Genomic DNA, 26,365 nt, shown 5'->3' with positions numbered 1-26,365 from the left:
CTGAAGTTTTGTCAGCCTGGATAGAGATTGCAAAATACAGATGCTGTATTCCGTCATGAATGTCTGGGGCTGCACTCTTCCACTCTTTTCCGCATAATACATTAATAAGCAGAGCGTTTTCGTAGTAAAGGTGGCTAAATGTCAGTTTTTGTGTTCATAATTGACATGACTATTGTAGATACTAAACTTTAATACTCTACAGGTCTTATTTCATGAGGTAAGGAAAACAACCTGTCGTCAGATTTCAATATTAGAGACATTTTTGGTGGTAGTAAAGTATCGAAAAATGTCGATATCTCAAACTGAAGGTTTTTAACTCCTGCCAGAAAAACGTAGTCAATGAGTTTTTTTTATATAGGTAACTATAAGTGACGGCTGCTCGCTTCGAAGACAACAGAAAACGGAACGAATATGACAATTTTATGCAACCATAAAATCTTTTTTATTCGTTGAACACGATTATGCTGTTTTTATCTACACGTATCTATTTTTACCAATTTCTACGTCTACTGGGTGTCTTCAGTGTACAATCAGTCGTTTACCTTAGAACTACTTGGTCGTTTAGTTTCTTGCAGGATTAGAATTTTCTGCGTGGCACAGAACCAGCCTCGAGTTGATCATACAGCCTTCTTACACTATTTTGAAATGACCTGTCAACCCAGTAGCACACACAGTAAAATCTACTGTGATTCTGCATTGTACTTTTAATTTGTGCTTTAATTTAACGTGAAAATATAACCCCGCCTGACTAGTAAGATTTAAAGCCCATTGTAATAAGAATTTAAAATTGTTTCACAGCCCGGAAGATTCTATACGGGAGCTTAGAGTGCGGGTACATGACATCCAACATGGACCAAATCAATTTTTATTCTCCCACTTAACCTAGTTTAACGACCTACGAGAGGGCAATGACGACGAAGCCCCCTTAACTAGGTCTATTCTATTTATCGGTATACAACATTTACGACCATTTTACAAGCATTGCAGTTTAGCAGAGCCAGATTTCTCTTACACTTAGAAGAGTGCATTCAGGTCCCCAGAGGTCGTGCTCGTTTTGGTTCTGGGCAGGTCCAACACTGGACGTCCTCGATTAACTGACTTCCCATGAAATCTGTTAAATATAATTGGCTGAAAATACTCTGCGTTTGCTCAGAAAATTGGGTCTGGACAGAGTAGCGATTCTTGGTGCTAACCAAAATGGTCGCGGTCTCTGAGGAAAAGAATCAGAATAGTCGTGTTGACCTGTTAATTATGATTTTTTTTTCTTGAATTGGAATTTTTCATCGTCGGGAAGCAAAAGGAAATGCACCAAGTGATTTGTATTAGCTATATGAAAGAGAACACGGAATATCCATCAATTTCATGCGACAATTTAACAGTTTGAATCATTTTTGTCAATTACTCCGATAGTTAGATCGTCGCGCAATGTACAGGATTAACAGTTATCATAGCAGGAATAAGTATATGGCTAATCAAATGGTGACGAGTGAAATTAGGAAATAGTTTCCCTCGCCCAAAGGCTCGGTAAATTATAAGAATTTTGACAAAACGTAAGTGAAATTATTTCCTAATTTCATGCGTATGCCATTTGATAACCTTTTAAAATCGTGGGTGACGAATTCCGCTCACAATCGTAAGCTTTTGACCTGCTTATTGTATCAAGAAATTTCGCGCCAAACATTGCCGTGGCGGTTTTGTTATTTCACATGTGAAATTGTTAATTAATGACCATTAATGCTGAAAGTTCGCGCCAAAATTAAGGAGTTATTTGTAACCCATGATGTCAAAGGAGCTCAGTCACGGTATTTTGAGTTATTTTGGCAATATACAAAATTACCTTTAAATGGTAGGAAACCTGAAAAGAACAGTTTAATAAGATAAAAAAATAAAAAAAAAACCACCAAAGACGATGATAAACCATAAAGGAACAAGGATGGCTAAGGATGGAGAAGATTGGCACGGATTACAAACGACGAATTTGAAAAACTGGGGCTAAACTTTTCAATATGAGCAAAACGTGACTGAGCTCTGTTAATGTTGAAATCCAGGCCTCTACACAATAATAAATAGAGTGTCTGTCACACTCCTTCTAGCAACTTGCATTGTCTATGATTTTGAAGGCTCTAGCCTGTGGCTGGCCTTTATAACTGGTTTGCAGGTCGATTGTAGCTTCCATTGTTCCGCCGGCTCGGGTGGTGCCAAACAAAAACGTGCCCGATCGTTTAGGAAACAAAGGCTGTAGAATCTCTTTGAATCCCCGCCGGAATTCCTGGCTGAAAATCACATATATGCAGCAGTTGATGGCGCTGTTTGCATGTCCAAACAAAAAGGCAGTGTGCTGAAGTCCTTTGGGGATACCACAGGGGATGAAAACGCTGCTAAAATCGATCAACAACATGTTAAGATGCATCGGAAACCAACACAGTGCAAAGGCGAGGACAACAGTGATCAACATCTTCAGTACGTTTTTCTTGGACCTGTCGTGCAGCCGTTGATTCGCCAGAGTAGCATTACCTGGTATATCTCTTCCCCAAACTTTTGCAATGATGATGGAGTACAAAACAGAGATCACCAGTAAAGGAACCGCGTACAGGAATACGAACGAAACAATGGTGAAGGTCGCCTGGGATCGTCTGGGGTCAAACACAGGGCCCCAATCTTCGACACAAAAGGGGACGCCATCATAGAGGTGAACCTTCGCGGCGTAGAAGAATGGCGCTGGGTAGGCGACGGAAGCTGTCCATATCAAGGCTATCAGCCACCTCGTGCGTCTTTTAGTAACGACTTTCCACATAGGGAAAGCGACTGCGAAGAAGCGCTCAAACGCCAATGCTGTAAGAGTGAATATGGAACAAGCCATTGAGCAGCCTTGTGCGAACATGAACAGTTTGCAGGATATCTGTCCAAAGGGCGCGTCGTTCACCCACGAGTGAGTGCCACGGAGCATGCTGACTGCATGGGGTATCATTGTTACGATGGCCATGAAGAGATCCCCAACCTGTTAAAGATGATCATGAAAAATGTATGAGCAAATGACGACTATAGTGGAAGGGGGTGACTATCATGACATAAATAAAACAATAAATAACTTTATTTAAGTATCAAATGTATTTATATTTGGTGTGCTAATTGGGGAGACTGTGAATAAATAAATATTGCAAATAGAAAAACATTAACTATTAAGATTCCCAACTGGTGGCCCAGTTGGTAGCTGGGAGTTGGCTCGGTTTACACAACCCGGTAGGGAAGTTGAACTCGGGACTACCGGGAACAAATCCAGATAGCGGTAGGGTAGGGGATTTGAACCAGGGACTTCCAGATTTCAAATCCAGCGCCCTAAGTCACTCGGCCACGCCGCCTCTACAATACAAAAGAAAAATACCTTCCAAATGATAACTTTCTTTGTGTGCTGAATTATCAACAGCCAAACATTTACTTCTGAATTTACGGAAATGCCAATTACGAGTAGCTAAAGAGCTTGCCACCAGGTCCTCAGGAATAATACCATTAAAAATATTATCCAAAAGCACTCTCCAAGGTGCAGTAAGGCGCGACCTGCACCATTCACCAGGTTCTTTACACGAAATAACAGATAAACAATGCGCCCAGCACTCAGCAGAACACGAGAGGTGCAGATTGAAAAGAACGAACTATAATAGAGATTAAAATGGTACTAATCATCTGCAAATAACGCGAGAAAACGATCGAGTGCGTGTACTTCGCGGTGTTTGACTCTAGGAAACCAGTTTAATTTAGACAGGTTGATTACGGTTGTAGTCTGGTATCTTTGGCTTTGTGGAAACTACTAGCACACAGTGATAAAACGACTGCGAATTAAGTTTAAGTTTTTCAGAAGAAATAGCACCTCTTGCCAAGATTCCCTGTGTTGCCATCATACTTGTCAGCCTCAAGCATCAAACATTGCCAGACTACAGTGGCGGATCTAGGGGAGGGGATCGGGGGGTCCGGGTCCTCCCCTCATTTTGAGTAAAAAAAGAAGAAATCACAGAAGGAAGAAAAGCCGGCAGGGCATGCAAAACAAAACTGACCCCCCCCCCCCCCCCCGCCCCCCTTCTTAGTTCAAGGTCTGGATAGTCAAAGCTAAACATTACTTATGATAAAAAAAGTTCACAAAACACATGTAGCTCCGAATTCGAAGGAACGTCCTTTTGACAGCGTCACTTAATTTCTTGCAGTAAAATTTTTTTGGAGTAGCGGAGCACCATACTCATATAGGAAAGAAAAGGAAACCCATACGGAAGCCGGTGAATGCTAACCCAGGATTAAAAGTTAACCGAAGTATAAATTTTTCTTGTATACAAATGTTTTTCACTGCTTTTGTTTGGTGTAGTTTGAGATTATTCAAACTCAAAACAGAGGGCCAAACAATATAAACGGGAAACCTCACCGCAAAGTAACAAAACTCGAATCAAAATTTTGGGCTTTGAACAACCCGACCCAGGAGCTTCGCTTTTAGGCTTGGCTAAATCTACATATTATTTGAACAATGTGGCATGCATATCTAACGTTTCATTTAACTCACCGCCATATTGACGATTAGATAGTTTGTTGCTGTTTGCATTCGCCTGTGCCTGTATATTATCCATGTGACCATGACATTTCCAAATAAGGCCAAACATAGGATGAACAAGTACACAATGGTCTTTATCCATTCTTCCGCGGCCGACTGCCTTTGAGGGGAACACTCCAGCGGAGAACCCTGGGTAGCATTGGCCATCTCATAGCTGCTGTTCATGTTCTTGAAGTTTAGCGCGCGTCAGTATCTGTAACAAGATTCACATTTTCACTCATTCAGGTTAGGGTCAATATAATAAAATGTAATACATATGCTCGGTGACATTTGATTCAAGGCTTTCTGAGAAGAGAGTTGAACATACGGTGGATACCACGCGCCAGAGGAAAAAAATGTCTGTTTTGGAAACGTTAGTAGATCGTGGGATCTACTTCATAAGTGACTTACCAAATTCAGACCCTTGAAGAATTTTAAAACACTTTCCACTTCAAAATCAATTACTTGAACTAATTCCAGTTGATTGTCGCAATAGCAGATTTGCACGATATCGTCATTGACTACAACTACCAAAGTTCCTTTCGTTTTTTTCTTATTTAAATTTTGAATCCTCAGTGGGGTTTCAATAACAATTGCCCTAATTAGCATAAGAAACAGAAAATGTGAAGGATTCTGGCAGTTTTAGTCAAAACATAGTTTTTCCCAGTTTGTCGATTGGCAAAACAGTTTTAAGGAAATATACACGTGACAGTAAAGGCAATAAACTTAGAGAGTTTTCTTTTAAAGTTCTCCATGGGATTATTCCAACTAGGAAAGAATTGAAGAAATACAAACTGGTCGACGTCACTGATGACCAATGTTCATTACGTCTTAATTAAGATCCATTAGAACGCATAATTTTATAATGTAATGAATCGATAAATATCTACACGAAAGCTTTAAGATGGTTAAATGATTATGATAAGACCAAAATGCAACTCTCACGCGAACAGATTGGATCAAACTTATTTGAAGACTGTCCGTCCACCGGAATTGCCCAAACCCCATGAGAGCAGACTACCCTTATTAATGTTATTACAAAAGAAATATCATTACACTTGCAAAAAATTGTTCATGAAACCCTTCAGTTAAAGATGAATTCTTAGCTAAATTAAATGAACAATGCAAGACTGAAAATTTTGGCTTGAGGAAGTACGGCAACTGGCGGTTTTCCTGGAACAAGTCTAAACCGTATTATATTGTAACTACGGTTTATAATTTGCAACTAATGCTAATTGCATGTTTATTGAATAAAGAAAAAATAAGTAATGGTATTGTAAGTACTGCATCATCGTATTGTAAGAAATCTAATTAGCTATATGCATCTTATTGCAACGTGTGTAAGTTTTAAATTAAAATTGCGAAAAAAAGGGAAAGGAAAAAATCTTTAAAGTTGTAGAACTGAATGTATTGTAAGTATTGTTCGCAGAGTAAGTAGTGTTGTTATGAGGGAAAGTGTGGTAGATACTGTATTGTATGTAGTGCAAGGTTGATTAAACTAAAAAGAAAATTATACGCGCACCGGAGTATTTTCGACGAACGTCGCCGTTGTTTGTAAAAGCGACGAAACACAGACTGTGCCAAAAGTTTGAGAAATCTTCTTATTAATCGAAGCAAAACCAAAGAAGAGACCGGAGAAACAAATCGTAAACATCTATGCTAATTTAAGATCAGATACCATCATCAAGGCTATGATTTCTTTTTGTTTATCTGGATAAAATATTAATGCGTTTTAGAATACGTTATCCAGTTCTGATAAAATTCTTTACAGCCATAAAGCATCGAGAGTAAACAATTACTATACGGGATAACTTGCTCCTTACTTTTAAAATATTACGTTTTAATCTTGGGCTAAAGTTTTACACTTACCGCTTTACACGTTTAACTTTGCCGATGGATTTCACTTTGATGCTACTCATCCACTGTCCCTTTATTTCTTGAGAAATTCGTTCTTTCGCGGTGCAATTACTTGTATAGTTAACTAGCCCACGCTTTGATCGTTTGGAGTGAAAAAAACCACTCTTCGCTGGCTATCACAGCAACACTAGATGTGAGTCGGACACAAATTTCTGTGTGTGTCTCTCTCTTGCCCTTCTTCACCAAGCGTGCAGGTGTTATCCATCATTTAACCTAATGGCCAGGACCACATCTTCAACGTCAAGCATGAATAATTTACCTTTTTCACCAAATTACAACAAATTCAATTTACTGACTGGTGAAGCAAGTTCGACATGGTCTTTTTTCATTATTCTTATAATAAAACTTGAAATCACGACCGAAGAAATTGCCTGGAAAAATCGCATCGCTTTGGTTACTGAGCTATACTTGAAAATAAACGTCCTTCTGCAGTTCGAGAGTATCTTTCACTGGGATCAAAACAGAGAACGGTTAACCGAGTTAAAAAGTCTCACAAGTACAGTCGAAAACCTCTGTTTTACCAGTTGAAACATCTCAAGTTTGACGTATTTACATCAACTCTTTTCGTTTCCTCCCGTGGCGAATGTAATCGGATGCCATCTCGAGGTTATTTCGATTTAAAGTTTTCTAAAAAAAATCCACAGTACACACACGGGAATGACGCAGTTTTCTTAATTTGCTACCGTAACTGATGTAATTAAATTTTACATTTTGTATAATTTGCAAGCTTAAATGTACTGATAACCTTTCGCAAGATAGGTAGGCTCGACACAATAGTCGCCCATTTCCTGTCGATATAAAAGCACTTTTCGAGGTTAAATTTTGTTTTGTACGTCGAAAAAAGCCGTAAATGGTATTTGAATTTATCTCTACCATAAACCGCTTTTTTTCTTCAGGCGTTTAATAATTTAAGAGAGTCCACTTATGAAATATGGATGCAAACCGCGCCTCACAACCTCTGACATTTTCCGAAAAGAACGGACAGAGTAAGCAGGACCCAAATATTGACTTCATCCGGATTTATTCCCTTTTTTGCACGACAAATATTGTCAAAAAATATCAACAAATCACCAGGGATTTGTTTTTTTCGTAAACTATTGTTTGTCTTTTTGTTTTATTAATTAACAATTCTCATCGCCGTATGCTGATACGTATGATGCATCGGTTAAGGGGAAAATCAAAAGTAATTAGTATTACAGTCGATTCGAGAAATAAATTAGGATTTTTGTGGTTAACATAGTTCTAGATAACCGGGTTTTCCTTTCTCACGGAAATGACAACAAAAGGAAGTTTTCTTTGAGTTAAAGATGCATTAAACAGAGACAATCGCACTTCATTTATTGAAAGAAAAATGGTCAGTGGAAAGTTCGAGGGTTTCAAATTAATTTCTTTTGAACTTCTAAAAATATCGCGTTTCAGTTTTCGCTAACTATAAATTTTTACAACATTAACAGGCTAATCAGTGCAAGAGCGTCTTGTGGGCATAAGATGCTATTCTATACAAATTTCCCAACACATTTTAGAAAGCAACTAAGAAACGTTGACAAAAATGGAATCCTAAAGAACGGGCACATTCTGTTTTTGTCACAAGTAATGCTATTTCTTTAAGATTTCCATCATTATTTACGGTACAGAAACATCCTTCCTGAGATAGTAAGGAAATTTATCCTTTCACAGATCTGGTTAACCAAAATACATGAACAGCTAAACACATATTTACCTTAAAAGACTTGCTACAAATTTTGGGCAGCCATTTTCACTTAGGTTGGTATAAACGTAAGAATGTTCTTCAGTATCTTTCGCGTTTGAGCCACGACGAGATGACTGATGTGGAGTTTTTTGTAACAAGTGATAGGAAACGAAGAAATTTGAAACCCACCTATTGACGACTCTTTATAAACCGACAGCGGTAAGGCATATATGACAAAACGACGATGGCAACTGTTTGAGTGGACTAGTAAACATCACCTTCCTTTCTGTGTTAGATGCCACATTTGTTTGTGGATAAAAATTTATTAAATGCCTCAAAATGGCTCTTCTGTCGCCATGCGTCACCGTATTATAATCTCTGTTCCGCCCCATGATACACAGAGGCCCCAAATCCACAAAGCAGTGTTTGGACAAGGATCACTTGTCGCGGTTTTGCCTTAAGCCGTTCCCGCCTGAATAGTCGCTTATTGACCGAACATTCATTAAATACTTGTCTTATTTACTGGGATGCAGCTGCCGTAAATAAAGTAAGATAAAAAGCTTGATCTTCACCGCGAGGAAATATTTCTCTAAATGGGCTCGGAATCATTTCACAGATGGAAGCACTAATATGATCTACATTTACAAACCAAAAAGGCACTTTCTTTTACGATGTTATGGCTAGTGTCCTTGCATACGACCGGCGCGCCTGAAATTGGAATTGACCAATCAGGATTCAGCAGGCGGGGAAAACTTTACTGGTCTGACATTTTGTGTCTCCATGCTTTTATTTTGGCGCCAAAAATGAGTCGCCCGCGTCCGGCAACTCGCCCGTCACCCTTTGAGTGTCTCTAGGTAGGATAATAGTTGACTTTAATATCTTGAAGAAAATATCTCATTGCTCGTCAAATTAAACCCAGAATTCTCGGGTTTGGTATTAGAAAATGGGAAAGCAATTTTAGTATTATGTTAGCTGCAAATAAAAAGACTATTATCGTGTCATTTCGGTAGGACAGCTCGGTTTTGACTGCCGCTCGTCTTGTGGGCGCAGCTACCGTATAAAAGGATTGAAGTAAAAGTTTATTTCTCTTGTATAAAATAAATAAATAAATAAATAAATAAATAAATAAAGTAAATCTTGCTCTACATGGGAATCTTTTGAGGTTAAAATACTATTAGAAGACGACATTTCGGGCATTTTCACTGCTCTTCTCCTGCACTGTAGTTCCAGCTCAATATGGCGGACTTTGTTGTCTTTGGCGCCCGCAGTCTCAGTTTTTTGGCTGGCCGCTGTGCGCTCGCAGTCAATGGATTTTCTCTGTACAGTTAGGTTCTGTTATATAAATGAGGGAATTTTGGCGTTATGGATCAACTATGTTCTTGCACTATATATTCCGACTTTTTCTGAATCAAAGAAACGATTTTCCTCTCTGTTGTTCTCGTAGTGACGCAATCCCTTCAAGAACTTTCCTTTGTCGTATTTGCTATTCTTCCATTTGATTTCTTTGTTATATTCTGTGTTGTGACGTGCTAAACCACCGTCTTCTTAACTTGACTTTCATAGTCTCTTTTTTTTTTTTAATCAAAAACGTCTCTATGATTCAATTGGTCAACGCGTTTCTGTCTCGGCGCCGAAATTAAAAAATACGTACGAGTTTGGAGCAGAATGTAATGGCACACGATCAACATAAGATCAATAGGTTAATTTAGATAACAAATGAGATGTGAAAAGTTTTTTGGACAGCCTTTGCTATTCTGGTTGATTTGAACACTTTAGGATAAAGCCATTTTTTGCCCTGTGCGCACAAGTAAATGTATCTCTATCACGTACAGTAACGATAAAGGTGTACATGTATTCACAACACAAGCACCTACCCGGTTCCGTATAACCAGCTACTCTACATTAAAAGAGCTCAGTTACGTTATTTTGAGATAGTTTGGCCTCGCACACAATTAACTTTGAATTGGAAGAAGTCTGAAAGTAAAAATTTTCTAAGATAAAAAAACATCAAAGAGATAATAAGAAATCAGAAGGCAACAATAATGGTTAAAGATGGAGAATATTAAAACGAATTACAATCGACGAACTTGAAAAATTTAGGCTAAACATTTCAAAGGGAGTCCGCTAATAGGGATTCCGGTTGATAAACGTAGATATAAGGCGCAAATTTTCAAAGGGTGTCCGTTTGATCCGGAGTCCACTTAAGGTGGCTCGAACAGTTTCGAGTATATTTCGGCTCTTCTAATTTACTAAATTAATGCTGCCACTCTTTTTCAGTTGACAAACAGAAATGGCATCAAAAAAATGTAAAATTATTAGTAAATAAGTTCACGGCATTACAAGTTACCATAGCAGTGGTATAGACTAATGAAAACACCCTTGATTAATTGTAAGATAGCTCAGGTAGATTATCTTGATGTCGCTGTTAGGCACATCAAGGGAAAATTTCTCTTGGGTACATAGAAAATTCGACTTCTGAATCAGTTACACATGTACGATCGACACATTTGCAATTTGGGTCGAGCTTTCCACTATTTTCGACTATTCCAGAAGTCGAGTCGTGTCAACTCGAGTCGACTCGATCGTACGCGACGAATTGACGACATTTTCTACCTCCCGGTCTATATCGCCTATTGCTTAGTGCACGAGATGCTTTTCATCAGAGAATAGACCAATTTCGATATATTAAAATTCAGCCTAAACCAATAGACCTCAGTACAAGGCTCTGGGGAATAACTACAGAGTTTGTGGGGTTTATTCCCCAAAGCCTCGTGCTGAGGTCTATTGTGTAAGGCCAGGAGCCATAATCGGGATTATGGCTCCTGGTAAGGCTGAATTTTAACATATCGAAAATAGCGCAAAAGTATATGTGTAATTTTGCTTCGCACTCTTTCTGTAAATTCATTTTTACACCTTTACATTGACTCGCAGAACTTGTATTCCTTATTACTTTGACAATGGCGTCACAAGGAAACCAAAACGTCGGTTTTTGCCGTTAGTGTTTGCTTGTTTATGGATGACTAAATCCTTATTGATATGATCAGAGTCAAATGATAAAAGTGTCTCGGAAATTTAAGCACCCTTTTTAAAGTTCGAGTCTACCCTCTAATTAGCGCTTTAGAAAGTAACACCGTACCACGACGGCAGATTTCTAAAATAATCTAACATAAATTCTTACCTCCCTCTGAAGCAGGGATTAAAAAAGGCTTGATATTTAAGATTTTCGCTTTTTTAAGCCTGAACCTTTTTTCGTAAACCCGGGTCGAATCCCCAGGGCTGTTTCAACATGATTTTACCAGCACCCTTCTCGCATTTTATTTCTCAACTGACACAAGTCTCAAAACGAATTAAAGGGTTTCAAATTTCCAGTCATCTGGTACCTACCAATAAGCTAGGTTTAACATGCAGAACTTTTTTCAAGCGCATTAATTTTAATGTGAGTGAAAATGCTCATTTGTGGAACTGAAGGATGCCTATCCCCAAAAATTTATAAACAAATTTATAAAAATTTATAAATTTATGTCCGATGTGTCGAAATCTTAAAAATAGGCTTAACAAAGCGATCGATCTTAGAGCTAGTGTAGCACGCTCGTTTTGGTTGATATTTTTTGTCTGCTGTGACAATACTCATAGCAATAGGTTGATTGGAATTTCAAAATTTTACAGCTGCTAAGCGGCTCATTTCATTTCAATGCATTTCCTTTTTATTAATCGCTTGACTCAAAACGAGCGAAGAAGGTCTTGTACAAATAAAACTAACAATAACGCCTGCCTGAATTTCCGCTTGTCCATTTCCTACGATCATGGACTTTCACACACGCCAAACAAACAGTCACGCGTGGTCGCGAATGCAACTACACCTACCCAACCCCTTCCCCAACCCACATAAAATGTTGAACATCTGCACCCGCAATTTCTCCTGAGTTTCAACACTGTATGGGGTGAGGAAAGGGGCGGGGGGAAGTAACGCATAGCAGAGCTTTTTCAAAATCCATTTCTAACACACAGATAATTCATACCATTACATAAGTGTATCAAGGACTTCTGTCCACCATTGTAGTTACCGTAGATATTTTATTTTGAGACACGTCTCCTACTCTTATCTCGCGACATCCGGTTCGGTTACACTCTTGTTTCATAAGAATATTGTGTTTGTTTTTTTCGTCTGAGGCTGAATATTCTGATTTTTCTGCCGATTTTAATTTAGGCTAAAAATATTCTTGTGAATATTCTTAGATTATAGCGCATGACATTTCCGAATATATTGGGGTATCATTTACAAGTGTTTGCTTTCTAGATGGGGTTTAAGTAATTTTCGAGCCAGCCTGCAGGCATTAAAGCCTGATAGGATACACATAACTTCTTGCAGAAATGTCATTAGCATCGAACATACGGCTGTTTTTGTTGCTTTTTGGCTAGTTTTCCGTTTAGAGAAAGGAAGAATTTTATACAGTTTCTCAGTTGAAAACGTATAATTGTGTTATATTTACAAATGTTCAACACACAAAACTATATTCTTTTCAAAATCTCACCCATGGGTTTATTCTTACAATTTCGCAAATTTCCTATAAAATATAATATTCTTGATGATGAGTGTTGTCAATCATACTCTTAAAAGTAACATATTATAAATTATGGCACAATTTTTCAATCAAATTTATTTTAAAAGTAAATGAAATTGCAAAATATTTTTGCGTAAATAACACTCATAACCGTGATTTAAAGTCAACTGTAACAAATATCAAAGCCAACAAGTGTTGTGATTGATCTGAAGGTTTTAATTAATTTGGCTAAGTTAATCTCGAGCCAATGCGGCCAGCGGTCACTCCCATTTGCGTTCGGGACCTGCGGGGTGACCTCAATAGCTTGCAGCTCACCTTGTGGCCTGTATACGTTTTGCTGCATTGCCGCTGATCTTTGCAGATCATTTGCATATTCAGCTGATCTTTGCGGATCTCTGGCTGCTGTTGTCAAGAAAGTCCTAATTTTCTGCGAATCGTTGCGCATTCTTGCTCCCAGACCTCCCGCAATCATAGTTCGTGGGTTTGGGTAAGTATAGGATTCCCGCTCGCAGGGTTGCCATGGATACCTCCCTGCCGTGCCTGAAGTGCCCAGGCCCCCTGCCGACCTATAAGGCTAGAATCCATTTCCTTTTTTCGTTATGAAGGATTCTGGTAGTTGTAGTCAAATGACGCCATCAGGCAAAGCGCCTATTGTGCTAAGAGAAGGTATTTGCGCAAATAGCGAGGACCTAGTTTACGGAAATGCAGCTGTGAGTTTTCGTAATTTATCGGGGAACATCCAAACCATGCACTTACATCCGTCATTTTACAATATACTAGTTTCTCAAAATTAGGAAAATGTAGGATAAAGCGATACAATGTTAGAAAAAAACTTAAACTTCTATTCATATTATACCAGTTTTTATGTTTTACATTTAAGAAATAGAAAACATGTACCGTGTTTCTATCGAATTATAGCTATATAGAAGCACGTGTGGAACAAGAAATGCTGTGGGAACACGAGCGGTAAGCGAGTGTTTCCACAGCTTTTTCGAGTGTTTCTATAACTCAATAGAAACACGGAGAACATGTTTGCTATTTCTTTTAGAAAACACCGCGACGAAAAAAAGGAAACAATTTGTTTACTTTGATCATCAAACTGTCAACAGCTCGTGCTAGTTCTGTGTTTCTATCGAGTTATAGAAACACGATTTTTAACCAATCAGCGCGCGTATTTTCTTAGGGCTGTTTTCTAATGGTGTATAACACTCAGGCATGTAACTTTTTATATTTATTTACATTGTCAATTGCAGTAAGCAGACATTATTATTTTTTATTGTCAATGTTATTCCAAATAATAAAAGGTTGCTGAAATGAACTAATACTACAAAGTTGCTGAGGAAATGTTAAAAGTAGTGAGACAAGCATGTTAGAACAGAGTTGCTATGGCAACTTCAAGACCTCTGCAGGGAACACAATCTTTACATAGAAAGGTCATCGAGGAATGAATGGAAAGTCATTGAAAGTATAAGCATCCCGAAGTGAAACCTTTCTTCAAAATTGTAAGAGACAAAACTGAGCTTTCGAGTGTCATCCTCTATTTCACATCCCAGAGTTAGTAATGGACATTTTTACAATGTCGCGCAAAATCAACAAGTTTTCGTATTTTTGAAATCAACAGAACCCAACCTCCATAGTTCAATTTATCATGCCGAATTGAGTAAATCTACGAAGTGTTATAAGAATCAGTTTCATGCTCATAAAAACATGGGATCCCAGACTTGTAAGGAAATGTATGTCAAGGGGCAATTGTTGCCCCCTGACGTTTTTTTTGTAAAAATTGGCATGCTAATTATGGGTCCCATACCTTTTTTAATCTTGCAACGGATTCCAATGAAACTTCAGATGTTTACTAAATTCGGCATGATAAATCGAATAGCAAAACAAAACGGCTTTCACATATAAAATTTCAATAGCATTTCTTTTGTTGCGAAAAAAAAAAGGGATTCAAAGACACGCTCCCTAGTATTAATTAAAACGCTAGCGCTTAATCAAAATGTAGACGTATTTCTCATTTTATAAATTGATCCTTGATGTCTTTAAATTGTTCTTTCTACGAAGCAAATTTCCTTTATAGCAGTTGTTAATCATGTATCTCTTTTGTTTAATTCAAGACAAATTGCTTCATATTAGAAACAAGTATTCATTACAATCCCCAACATTGACGAAATTCTAATTTCTCATTACAGGATCAATACATCATGAAACAAGCGGGCGAAAACGAAAATCATCTACTATTGCAAGATGGTTGTAATGTAAAGCTAAATTCTCACCACTAACACCCAGAGGAGGTTGGTATCGATAATTAACATTTTTAGTCGTAGAACGTGCGATCAGTCCAAAATCAATCACATTAGCAGACCAACGTAGATATATTTACTCTTCTAACATGGTACATTTTGGCCATTGCTACGGATGTTTTACTTCTGACAGTGTGCAATAAGACAATAAATTACATCCCCGCTGTAACCACTAATTGCTTTTTGAGTTTTTGTGTGGGAAGCACACATCTGTAGCTTTGTGTTCAAAGTGACAAGTCATTCAACCACTTTCTCTAAACAAATACTTATTTTGCTATTAACGGGAGGGCGTCCGCTCGAAATGAGAAATAACAGTAGGAATCGCGAAAACAATCTGAAGCCAACTTAAACAAAACGGTCCAGTCCTGTAGAATCTAGTGTTGGAATATCGCTGGCGATATCAGTCTTTTTAAACCACGCCGTGGGGTGTATTATTTCATATCCTTTTTAAGATAGAATATTAAACTGTGAGTTCATTATGTACAATTTCTACGCTTGATCCAAAGGCGTGCCAAAGCTAAAGGAACGAGAGAAAGTTGAAGTAAATTGGGAGGTAAGGCGAGAGATCGTAAGAGTCTATAGGCTAGTTAAACCTTTAAACTCAAGTTTGCCAACGAAATTAGCCTTTAATGCCACCGACATGATCCACTCCTTCTTCCAACTAAACTGTGCTATTTTTCAAACTTTATCAGTTTGCTGTCAGCGTTAAGGGGTTTATTCTCAAACCCTTCCCAAGTTCATGACAGCCAATTGTTAATGTAAAATTTAATGTATGTTATTTGGTCAAAACATTGGCATTAGTTCAGATCTTCGTTCAGGAATTATGCATCATTTCATTTTACTTTAAAGATAAGCAGTTAATTTCTTGTTGATACAGAAAGAAAACTGAGCTGTTCGTGTTAAAGAAGCTCATACATTGCTGCGCGCTGGTTGGGATAACTGTGAAATTATTTCATAAGGGTGTTCTGACTCGGTTTTGGAAAGGTGCGTTAAAGAACAATAACATGTCGGTCGCTCCAACTATTATAGGACGAGTGATTACGTACTCTTTGTTACTTTAGCGAATGTCTCTTTTTGTACCTGAAGTGCAATATATGTGAAAAGTACAATTTATATGTAAAAAAATAAATAATACTTTTCTTCTAAAATTCGTCATTTTTCCCAAATTAGGGTTAATAATATTTGAAGTGAAACACGGATGGGATCTTTTGTAGCACAATAATGCTTATTTTTAGCTATGAATTCAAAGGTCTTTTTTAATTAGCCGTCGTTTTTTTAACTACGTTATTGAAAAGAAACAGAGCTAGCATCAGACGCTGAGATTATAAGCTTCTGTCATGCCTCTTGGAAATTAGATATACAGTATATATGATTTTTAGCGACAAAGAAAAATAAAGAGTAGATTGTATTTTTAAGAACAGCATGCACCACTCAGGTAAATAACACTGGGATGTTAATTAGAGTCTGGGTTTTGAATAGTAGTACTCTAAAATCACAATAACAAAAGCTATATTTTTGCGAGATACACCTAAAATATTTTGGCGTAGGCTCGTTGATCCGTGTTACTAAATCCTAAAAACTCAGTTTGTTATATTTTCTATATTTTACACTATTTTGTTTTCATTATTTTTATAGTTACCTTATTATTCTGTAAATGTTAAAACGCGATAGACCTTGTACAAACACATTATCTTAGAGTTGGCTTGTCATGCTTGTGGCATCAGCTGCAAGAATTTACAGTCTAAGAGAACTCTCACGAGTCGAGAAAACGATTTCAAAGTTAAAGAAATTTTAAAGACAAAAGAGCTTGTAAAAATATTTTAAAAGAAACTGATTTTCTCACATCGTAATGACACATACACATAAGACCAGAGAGATTCGTGAAGATTCCTCTCTAGATATTTTCAGTATCATTTTCGTTGTAAATTAAAATACAACTCTTTCGAAGATATAAGTTATAAGTCAGTCTTACCTCTGGATCAAAGGTATTTGCTTTCGGTGGGCTACCCTTTTTTAGGATAGTTTTTGGCTGTACTAATCTATTTCCATTTTATCAAAACTGAGCATTTGTGGTTGATATTGCTTGACCATCGATGGATGTAAAACATATGAACATCAGAGTACATAAATAAGGCCTAATGCTTTTAAGTTGTACTACTGTAAGATGTCACGTTTGTATGTGACAAGCAAAAATAATGAACAACCCTATAAAGCTTGGATAAGAAATTTGGCAAATTACAGAATTCATCGATATTACAAAAAAATGTATTTTGTGGTTGAGAAGCGTGAAACAGTCAATACTAGGAAGTTATCTTCTCCACTACAGTGCTTCGTCAACCGTATCTCCAGTACCACTTTAGCCGCGCCATTTGAAAGCTATTCTTTCTGTTATCTTGTGTTTTTTACACTTTGTTGAATGACGAAAAGGACATAATTCGACAAGAAACATAAAAACAACAACAACAACAACAACAACAACAACAACAATAAAATGAACATTACCGAGTACAGTGGTTCTCATGAAACAATTTGATAAAACCATCTTGACATGGAAATTAATTTCCTAGCACTCGTCAAGAAGTTACCACTTGGTCTTACAATGACTGATCCATCGCGTTTTAATAAAAATGATTTCTTTCGCGAGCAAAGACTGTACAGACAGAGGCCAATATCTATCTATCTATCTATCTATCTATCTATCTATCTATCTTATATGCCGGCTGGGAGGTCCGTATAGTGAAAAACTTTGACCAAGGTCTTGAAAATGCTGCCCGAGGCCGGAGGCCGAGGGCAGCATTTTCAAGCCCGAGGTCACAGTTTTTCAGTTTTTCAGGATATGGGAGGCGGGAGGCTCTGACCCCCCTGTACCCCCCCCCCCCGACAAAACACTCAGTTGAATTTACTTACAGTAACTTTCCTTGCCATTTTAAAGTGAACAGAGATAAGCTTGCGTTGACTAATCGTCGATGGAAGTGTAAAAAAGGCAAAAGATTGACGATTACCGCTAACTTTTAGGAGCAAAATTTAGGAGCCGTAATCGTTACAGCGGGGAAAAAATCCGGCCCGTGGGCCGTATCGTGAAAAGCTGGACCGGTCACGAGTGCATGATTAACCAATCAAATTCGAGGATTTAGGATTCCGGCCCGCTCAGATGCTTGAGACAAAAATAAATAAGTTTATTTCCATTTGGATATGTTCTATATAGAATTGTTCTCATATAACGCATGATCTGATTGGTGAACGATGTGCATCCTGTTTAAACGATTTGATGCAAACTTTATTTAAAAGAACATTTGAGAGGATTATAAAATAGTTATGTTATTAAAGGCGTCTTGATAGAGCTTTAAGCATTAACAATGAGCTTTTTGATGATCATGAAAATTGCAACAGTAGTTGGAAGTGAAATTTGACATGATATATTTCTTAAACCAATCAATATAATATTTCTATGAAAAAGATAAAAAAAATAATGAATATCGGTAAAACATAAATTTTGCGCTAATCAGATATGATATGAAAAAGCTATTAGAGCATTAACACTCACGAGGCCAGCAGCCATGCAAATTTTTTAGAACAAAAGAAAGTGTTTACAGAAAAGAGTTCAACTCCCACAGGATGGTTCTGGGTGACCAACATGGCCATCGTTTCATTGTTTTAGACACCAGTACGGTTGATGTGACGTCATGTGAAAACACTCTACACTAATGTGATCTTGAGTCGGTGTATGGCAAGAACAATTTTCGCGAATAAAAACATAAATTTCGAGTAAATCGCAAAACAAAATCCATTTCAAATTATAGTTTTGCAAAATAATAGTAAATGGATCAACTGATGGACACTATTTAGCTGAAATTGCTTCAAATGATACCACAATGTTTCCTGAAGTTATGTTTTGAAGCCATGAACGTTTGGGTGCTTTCTTTTTCGCCATCTCAAGAACGAGATAAGTATATATTTTAGCCTTTCTGTAAATAGCTGGGTGAGTTTTCTCACTTCCACGTGTAATTAAACGCTGAATTTCCGTGTAAAGTCGGAGCTAATTATTAAGCTGAACAGATTTAAATAGATCTCATTTCGTCGCATTCCACCTCATTCCAATCTTCATGTTGCCATCTTTTCAAAAACAAGAAAACAATTCCAAAGGTTGTGGTAGCATCAACCTACGATAACGATAGCTGAAAAACTCGGAAGAGTAGCGGCGCAGCTCTCATAAATTTGTAATTCTATTTGTCGTCATAGTGTATAGCTGTTATTGTTTTGGGGCTAGTGCATTGTTTCTGTTGTTTGTTTTGGTGTTTTAAAGGGTATCGAGCCATTCATGCCAGGGAGGGGGGGGGGGGGGAGGGTTCTCCCATATATGGGCTATAAAGGTATGTGCGGCCCCTAAGGGTATGGCTTTCAGCCGTTTTGATCATAAATTGGGTGTCGCTTTCAGCTGATTTTAGCCATTTTGGTCATAAATAGGGTATGGTTTTTGCACTCTAGCCTTGATATGGGTATGTTTTTAAGAAGAAACCACTTTTTCATTATTATCGAAAAGAAAATTAGCAAAAGCCCTTCACAAATTATGTTTACGGTAACATTAGTCTGAACTAGGGAACTAATTGTAACGCAGGTCTGAAACAGGGTTTTGGGGTCAGGTCCAAAATAGAGTTTCGAATTTATGGTCAGGTCATCAATAGGGTAGGGAATATCGCAGATTTTGGTCATAAATGGGGTAAGGGTTTTGGGAATCGGGCCGCACATCCCCACCCAAGTGTTCTGGGAGTATCCCCCCGGGCATTCCTGTGAGACCTTACGAGAGCTGCTACATGATCCGAAAAACTACAATGCTACTGATAAGTATTAAATGCCTCTTTTAAATTCCAGCAATTTTTTAGTGCTCTCCACGAAATGTGAATTTGTTTTTGCTCCCGGCCGTCTGCACTGTCCAATTAGCCAAACAGGTCCATTCAAGTTCGGCCATATTTTGTGAAAAAATCAAGCCCTGCTGTTTCTTGCAAACCTTTTACAAAATGTATGAAACGTGCTTTATTGTCCGGCAGGATCTGTCTTCTCCGCGAAAGCACGAAAAAAAAAAAAAAAAAAGCGGCCAACTAAAGATATGAAAGCTTTTAATGACAATTTTGATTATTCACGACGCTGTGCTACTGTGAAAGGTTAAAATAAAATGAGATCCGGTCTTCTTCTCAAATTAATTGATTTTCCTCCGACAGCTGGTAACGCGCAGTTTTGCTTTTCAACCAGGGAGGTTTATCATAGGAAAACATTCAATTATAGACACAAATGGTTTCTTCAAACGTTAAAGAAATTGCTCAGAGGCGAAATTGTCTTGACTTTTGCCAATTAAAGTGTAAACTTTCGTTGGACAATGGAAGTCGACATATTGTTCAAAGATTTCTGAAAAGACAGAATTTGATTATAGATCTAAGCAATGATAACGTGGTTGCTATTGTAAAATACCTGTCGTAAATCCTAGTCACACTGTTGATCTTAACCTCTCTAAAAGGAGATAATTATAAGTCAATCAGCACTCAGTCGAAGTGCAGGAAAAAGTCGCACCTGCCAAGTAACAATATATGGAATCTGGATTTGCGCCTGGTTGGCAGGAAAGACAATATATCGTTGCGATTGGCCAGAAGGCTTCGCTAGAGTTGCATGGACTAGTCACAACAGAAAACGCAAAACGAAAGTAAACACCTCTAATTCGCTGTAAAAGCGCTCTATCGTATTATATTCCAGGCAAAGAGATTTATACACAACAGAATGACAACAGCAGCAATTTTGTCGTTAGTGTGGTGAACCGAATGCTTACTACCTGTGAGTTATTTCTTTTTTCTACATCTGTCGTTTTTTAGTGTACATTGTTTTAGTATTTTATTATTTTAGTATTTTTCTGCCCTTAGTTAGGCACATTTTGAGAATTCTTGCCCTTTTTTTATCTATTTCCATCTAAAAAGAACTCAATTAGCGTGCATTGCTCCTTTAAGCCGTCATGGAAGTTGTACATTTGGCCACTGTCACCGAAGGCTTCCCGCGCTTGTGTTTGTTGAAGTTCGCGAAACTAATCAAATACCACATACATTTCCAGAATAAAAGACTATTTGAAATATTTGAGATAAGAGTGAGATATCTTTTGGTACTTCATATCGATGGCTTGTTTCCTCAAATAGGAGTGATTCTTCTTTAGTATGCAGTGATTGCTGTAGGCACTTTTGATATATTGAAAGGTTTTTTCAACATGTTGATAAGAGAAAGTCGCTCTACTGTAACGGTTTAGAGTAATTAGACAAAGGATACGAGTACATATGAGCTCAAAAGTTTCTAGAAGAGGGCATTCCCATGAGTTAGTAACAAGCATATCGTCCTAAAGATAATTAAAAATTGCAATTTGCCAATGTCCACAGTTTTTTCAAGTTTACCTTTACCAATAGTCAGTAAATTATAGGGTCACAAAAACTTGAATACTCATACGTACGCAATGTTTATGATTGGGTCCGCCATTTAGCATTTCACTGTTTCATAATAAAATTATGGACCACCCGGATGGACATATTTGAACAGGACCTAAGCAGTCAACAGTAACCGACAGAAATCTGAATTCTTTTCCTAAATTCAACTACATTTAAAAAGTATAAGAGAAGCGAAAACTAGTTCGAAACACAGCGGTGTTCGAATTAATCCGGTCAGCGTTTGTATCAACGCCACATGTAATGAACATTAAGGCTAACTGTAATACCAACCATAAATGTAGTGAACATTAACGCTAAATGTAATGCCAACCGTAGATGTAATAAAATAAGACGCTAAATGAAATAACCTACCCTCCGTAAATGCAATAAAAATCAACGCTAAAGGTACGTAATAACCAGTCCGCCTTAAATGTAGTATAATTTAACACTAAATGTGATAACGCTGTATTAAGATCACTCGAAAATCACTGAAACTTTTCCAATTTTAGCCTAACGAGGTTTCCCAAACTGTTTTCGAAAATTTTGCTAAGGACCGTATAATCCAAAAATTATTTTCCGTAAATGAGAAATCCGAAAAAATACACCATGACGGTAGACAAACTTCGGACTACGAGAAGTATAACTAAGTGGCCAACTTTGTGAATTGTACATTTATTTTTAACTTGTCGTCATAACAGTGATTATAAAGGACGTTCCCGCGAAAATTTTCCAGTCGATAGAATTTTTTAAATTTTACTGGAGTCAGATAATGAGTTACTTATGTCAGAAATGTAAAAAAAATTGGGGGTCACCGACTTCGTTTCAGAGATAAAGCGTGTGGAAAGGTACCCTGATTTTAAAAACTTGGCGTAAATAATTCAGCATGGTCTACAGGGGTTTATAGTTAAAATATCGAAGGTGAGTTAACGGAGGAAGACGATCTTAGTCATATTTTGTACAAGTGGGTTTGTTGCGTAAATAATTCAAAATCTTGCCAACGTTTTCACCGTAATCACCGCAAAAACGAAGAGCTAAAAAGAACGAAGTTCGATGGTGCATTTTGCAAAAAATTCAATCTTTTAATCAATAGATTTTCATTTTTTCGCTAAACGTAGAAAATCGGTACAGAAAAGGATCCATCAAAAAAAAAAAATTATATAGGTCACCGAACGTCCGAGACCGTCAAATCCAGGTAAAGCTATAGCTATGGCCATCTGCCGTATAGCGCGCGCTCGATGCTTGACGTGGCATGTGAATTTGCGTGCGCCGTAAGGATATGCATAAACATTTAGCTCGAAGGTTCTTAAGGTGCCTCGACAGGCTAAAACTTGACGATGTTCAGGAAAAAGGCAATTTTTTGAAACTGTAAAGTTTAAAACCCTTGAACACTTGTAAAAAACATTTTGAAACGATCTTGTTGAATATAACCTCTAGATGAGCATAAAATTCAAGGAAAGTACACATTGGTATGAATTTTTGTGGCTACTGTTGCTAGGCAACACTAGCCACTATGTTATTTTACGTAGCAACGGCCATAGCGACGGCTGTAAACAGTTAGACAATGACCACAAATATAGATCAGTTTCAACAAATATGAACGATAGTTTGTAAAAAAGCTGTTATGACATGCACAACTTGATAATTGTAATTACCTGTGAAAAGCGTCGCCTGAATCACCATCATAGGCTCAATGCATTCATTTCCCTTATAAAGGGGAATATTTCTTGCAACTGCGGTAACTTTTAACAAAATACAACAACCATTACACTCCTCCGATATGCAGCCTGCATGCGCAAAGCTTAATAGAATCTTTAATTCTCAACAACATCTACTAAACATTTTCTGTTAGTTTTTTGATATCGATTTATTCATTTGAACATGATCAACATTAGGAACCTTTTAAAAAGTAATGATTATTCTTAATTGTATCAATGTACCACAGTTAACAAATGGTATTCATCAGTCACTTGCTATATATATTGAGAAATGTTGATTTCTTAATTAAAGGTTATAATTAAATTGTCATCGAAATTGTTACTTCAACTCTAACTTTGTTTTCTTCTTAGTCTTCTTCTCTTTATTGCCTCTTACCCTTTTTCCATGCTATGTTTCTTACGTAAAACTAAGCGCGCCTTTTCCAGTGTAAAGCAAACACACCCATGCATTGATCCACTGTGGATCGTTAATTAGATTCTGTAATTTTTATCTGTGGCAATGTTCCGTACACCTGAGTGATGTACAATTTAAACATACTTTAAATGCTTGTGACATGCCACCTGTGAAATTACACCATTGAACCGCCAAATCAATTATTTATATTCCACTGGAGGAAAGAAGAGGTTAAAATATGAAAAATCTTAAGGTGGTATTTATTACAAATGTGTATTTTTTTTTTTTTGGTGCTTCTTTAAGTGTCTAATCTTAGATTTCATTAAGTACTTATTACAGACACACATCGTTATTTCGCAGATTGTGTTAAAATATTTCCTTTGAATAGATTCTTAAAGCACTTTAAGCACTAAATTTGAAAGCTTCGTATTATTTTTTCAAAGGGGATACGACTCGATTTTGATGGAAAACAATTCTCAAGATTCGATTTGTCCGTAACTAGCCGAAAAGTGCCCAAATCATGGCGAACAACACCACAAGTTTGAATATCACAACAGTTGGACGGCGTGCCTCTCCATGTGCCTTTCGTATCTTTACCAATACTGAAAACTGGATTCAAGTGTCCTCCTTCTTCTTTATTATCTTCTTCTCAATCATTGGCAATACCATCGTGATTACGATAATAAAGAAAAATAAACGCATGCACATTCCAACCAATTTCTTCATCGTCAACTTGTGCGTTGTCAACTTGGTGATCGTGTTACTCAACACAATACCGGACATTCAGGGCAGAATAGCACCAACCCTTGGATTTGCTGTCAGTGGTAAGTGTACATTGTGTTGTTTATTGCTTTAAATTCGCCAGTATCCCATAAACACCCAAGAGGACAACGTAATGATCTTGGCTAGGGCTGAACCCGGACTGGCCAGGGCTGAACCTTAGTCCAACGCCATTAGGCCACTGCTTATTCTAAAACCCTTGCCATCAGAAGCCTCACACTATTTACAATAACTCTTGATTGGATGTCTATATAACTTGCTTTTATTCCTTTCAGAAAGGCTTGAAAACCCATTGAATTATTACCGTACAATTAAGTCCACTGCTTGGCACCTATGTCCAGGATAGAACGCAAGTATTGTTTAATCAGTACTTCATATTTGGCAGGGTTATTTAAAATTTTCATATTACTTCATATTTGACAGAATCGCGTGTGTTTTGGTGACGTTTTACCAATGAGGACACTTTGTGATGCTTGTCATAAGGAATTTGAATCTCATTAGCGTTCAATCCTGGACATATCTGCTGCCTGGAACACAGGAAAATAAACAGATTCCATTCATCGTGTCCCACGTCAAAATTTGATCCAATACCTTCAGTACAATTGGTATCTAAAACCTTCAATAAGTTTAATAGCCCACGGCAATGCCCGAATCGAAAGGAGTAGGATACGGGGATCCCTCTACCGTGGTCCGTTCTGATGTATGCATCAGATTCTGTGGCTACCACAGGTCGGGCGGAGAAGTTGAGAACATGAGATGAACCGATAGCGGCACTCGGAGGCTTCCTTAGCAGCTGACGTGTCATTTCACTCTCACTCAAAGATATTTGAGAAGTGTTAAGACATTTAAGACATCATCATCCAGTGAATAAGATAACAACAAGAATTCATTTCATTCATTGCTGTGCTTGCTTTTCATTACAGGTTGGCCGGGTACGATTCTGTGCAAGTTGCAGGCATTCTTCTCATCATGTACCATCAATGCCGCAATTCTTACACTTGCATTCATTGCAGCCGATCGATTCATTGCCATATATTTTCCCCTGAAAAGAGTGATCAATTCTCGCAAGGCAATCGGGCTCATCGTCGCGGCATGGTTGGTTCCTGCATTGCCAGCTTCCATCTTTCTGTACGTAAATAAGCTAGTTCAATTCCGCGGCATTACCTATTGTGTTGAAATGTGGCTACCAGCTATTCCCATGTATATTAACACCATCTACACGACGGCCGACTTCGTCGTCTTCTACGCCTTACCACTGCTAGAAATCATCCTTTTTTACGTTGCCATCATCTACAAAGTATGGATGCGAAAGATTCCAGGACAGGTAACGACAGCTAACCAGCAACTGGAGCTGAAAGCGAAACAGAACGTGCTTAAGATGCTTGTCCTGGCGGCACTGACGTTCGCATTGTTTTGGCTTCCTACGAAAGTTAACATCATGATTGCAATTTACAGCAGCGCGCGATGTTTGCAAAATCCAACATCTCATTTCTTGTCACTTTTCTTCGCTTCCATTAATTGTGCCGTGAATCCGCTCATCTACTTAACATTCAGTCGGGATTTTCGAAAAAGCTTCAAAGCTATTTTTCACTGCCTGCCTTGTTTTACTGGAGACGAGCCTCCTCGCGCAAACAGCAGCCGGTCCATGGAAGTAACCGAGATGTCCCATTCTGGAAGGCATAGTGGTCTTAGTCTAAGGAGTTTCAAAAGGATAGAGACTAGCTAAAGTTTAGCAACAGCGCAGGTAAAAAAACGTTATTAAAATTCATTACACATTCCTTGGGTCTGGCTTGACAGATAGATAGAAACTTTAATATCGTGTTAATGCCTTGTAGTCCCATAATCCCACACTAATTCGGGGAAACGAAATAAATAGTGGAAAAAACAGAAAAAACTCAAACAAATCACAGCAAAACTATTTAAAATGTCTGATAACAGTAATAATCTAAAACTAATTACGTTCATCTAATAAACAATAATATAAT

General features: G+C 37.7%; 2 protein-coding genes across 5 annotated transcripts; one reads left to right on the top strand and one right to left on the bottom strand.

The window, feature by feature from the left end:
- Positions 1-418: 418 nt before the first annotated feature.
- LOC110040908 (substance-P receptor-like) lies at positions 419-8,563 on the bottom strand. Of its 4 annotated transcripts, none has more exons than XM_020746173.2 (4): positions 8,208-8,562; positions 6,440-6,700; positions 4,544-4,784; positions 419-2,998 (listed from the first exon to the last, which is right to left on the bottom strand). In XM_020746173.2, exons 3-4 carry the CDS (start codon positions 4,754-4,756, stop codon positions 2,090-2,092), a joined length of 1,122 nt encoding a protein of 373 aa, XP_020601832.2. In that variant the 5' UTR covers positions 4,757-4,784; positions 6,440-6,700; positions 8,208-8,562; the 3' UTR covers positions 419-2,089. The 4 variants fall into 4 exon arrangements, with proteins under 4 accessions (XP_020601832.2, XP_089130479.1, XP_089130488.1 ...); XM_089274353.1 differs by having other exon boundaries at positions 8,367-8,562; XM_089274362.1 differs by lacking the exon at positions 6,440-6,700 and having other exon boundaries at positions 8,367-8,563.
- A 15,002-nt stretch (positions 8,564-23,565) lies between these two features.
- Positions 23,566-26,153, top strand: LOC110040948 (G protein-coupled receptor 83-like). The gene is made up of 2 exons (XM_020746212.2): positions 23,566-24,424; positions 25,304-26,153. Exons 1-2 carry the CDS (start codon positions 24,121-24,123, stop codon positions 26,104-26,106), a joined length of 1,107 nt encoding a protein of 368 aa, XP_020601871.2. The 5' UTR covers positions 23,566-24,120; the 3' UTR covers positions 26,107-26,153.
- Positions 26,154-26,365: the final 212 nt, after the last annotated feature.

The sequence above is a fragment of the Orbicella faveolata genome, unplaced genomic scaffold (genome assembly GCF_042242905.1).
Source record: "Orbicella faveolata isolate gen_17 unplaced genomic scaffold, um_ofav_v1 contig_1, whole genome shotgun sequence".
NCBI lineage: Eukaryota > Metazoa > Cnidaria > Anthozoa > Scleractinia > Merulinidae > Orbicella > Orbicella faveolata.
The sequence above is the reverse complement of the archived record's forward strand: the minus strand, read 5'-3'. Positions and strand labels throughout refer to the sequence as shown.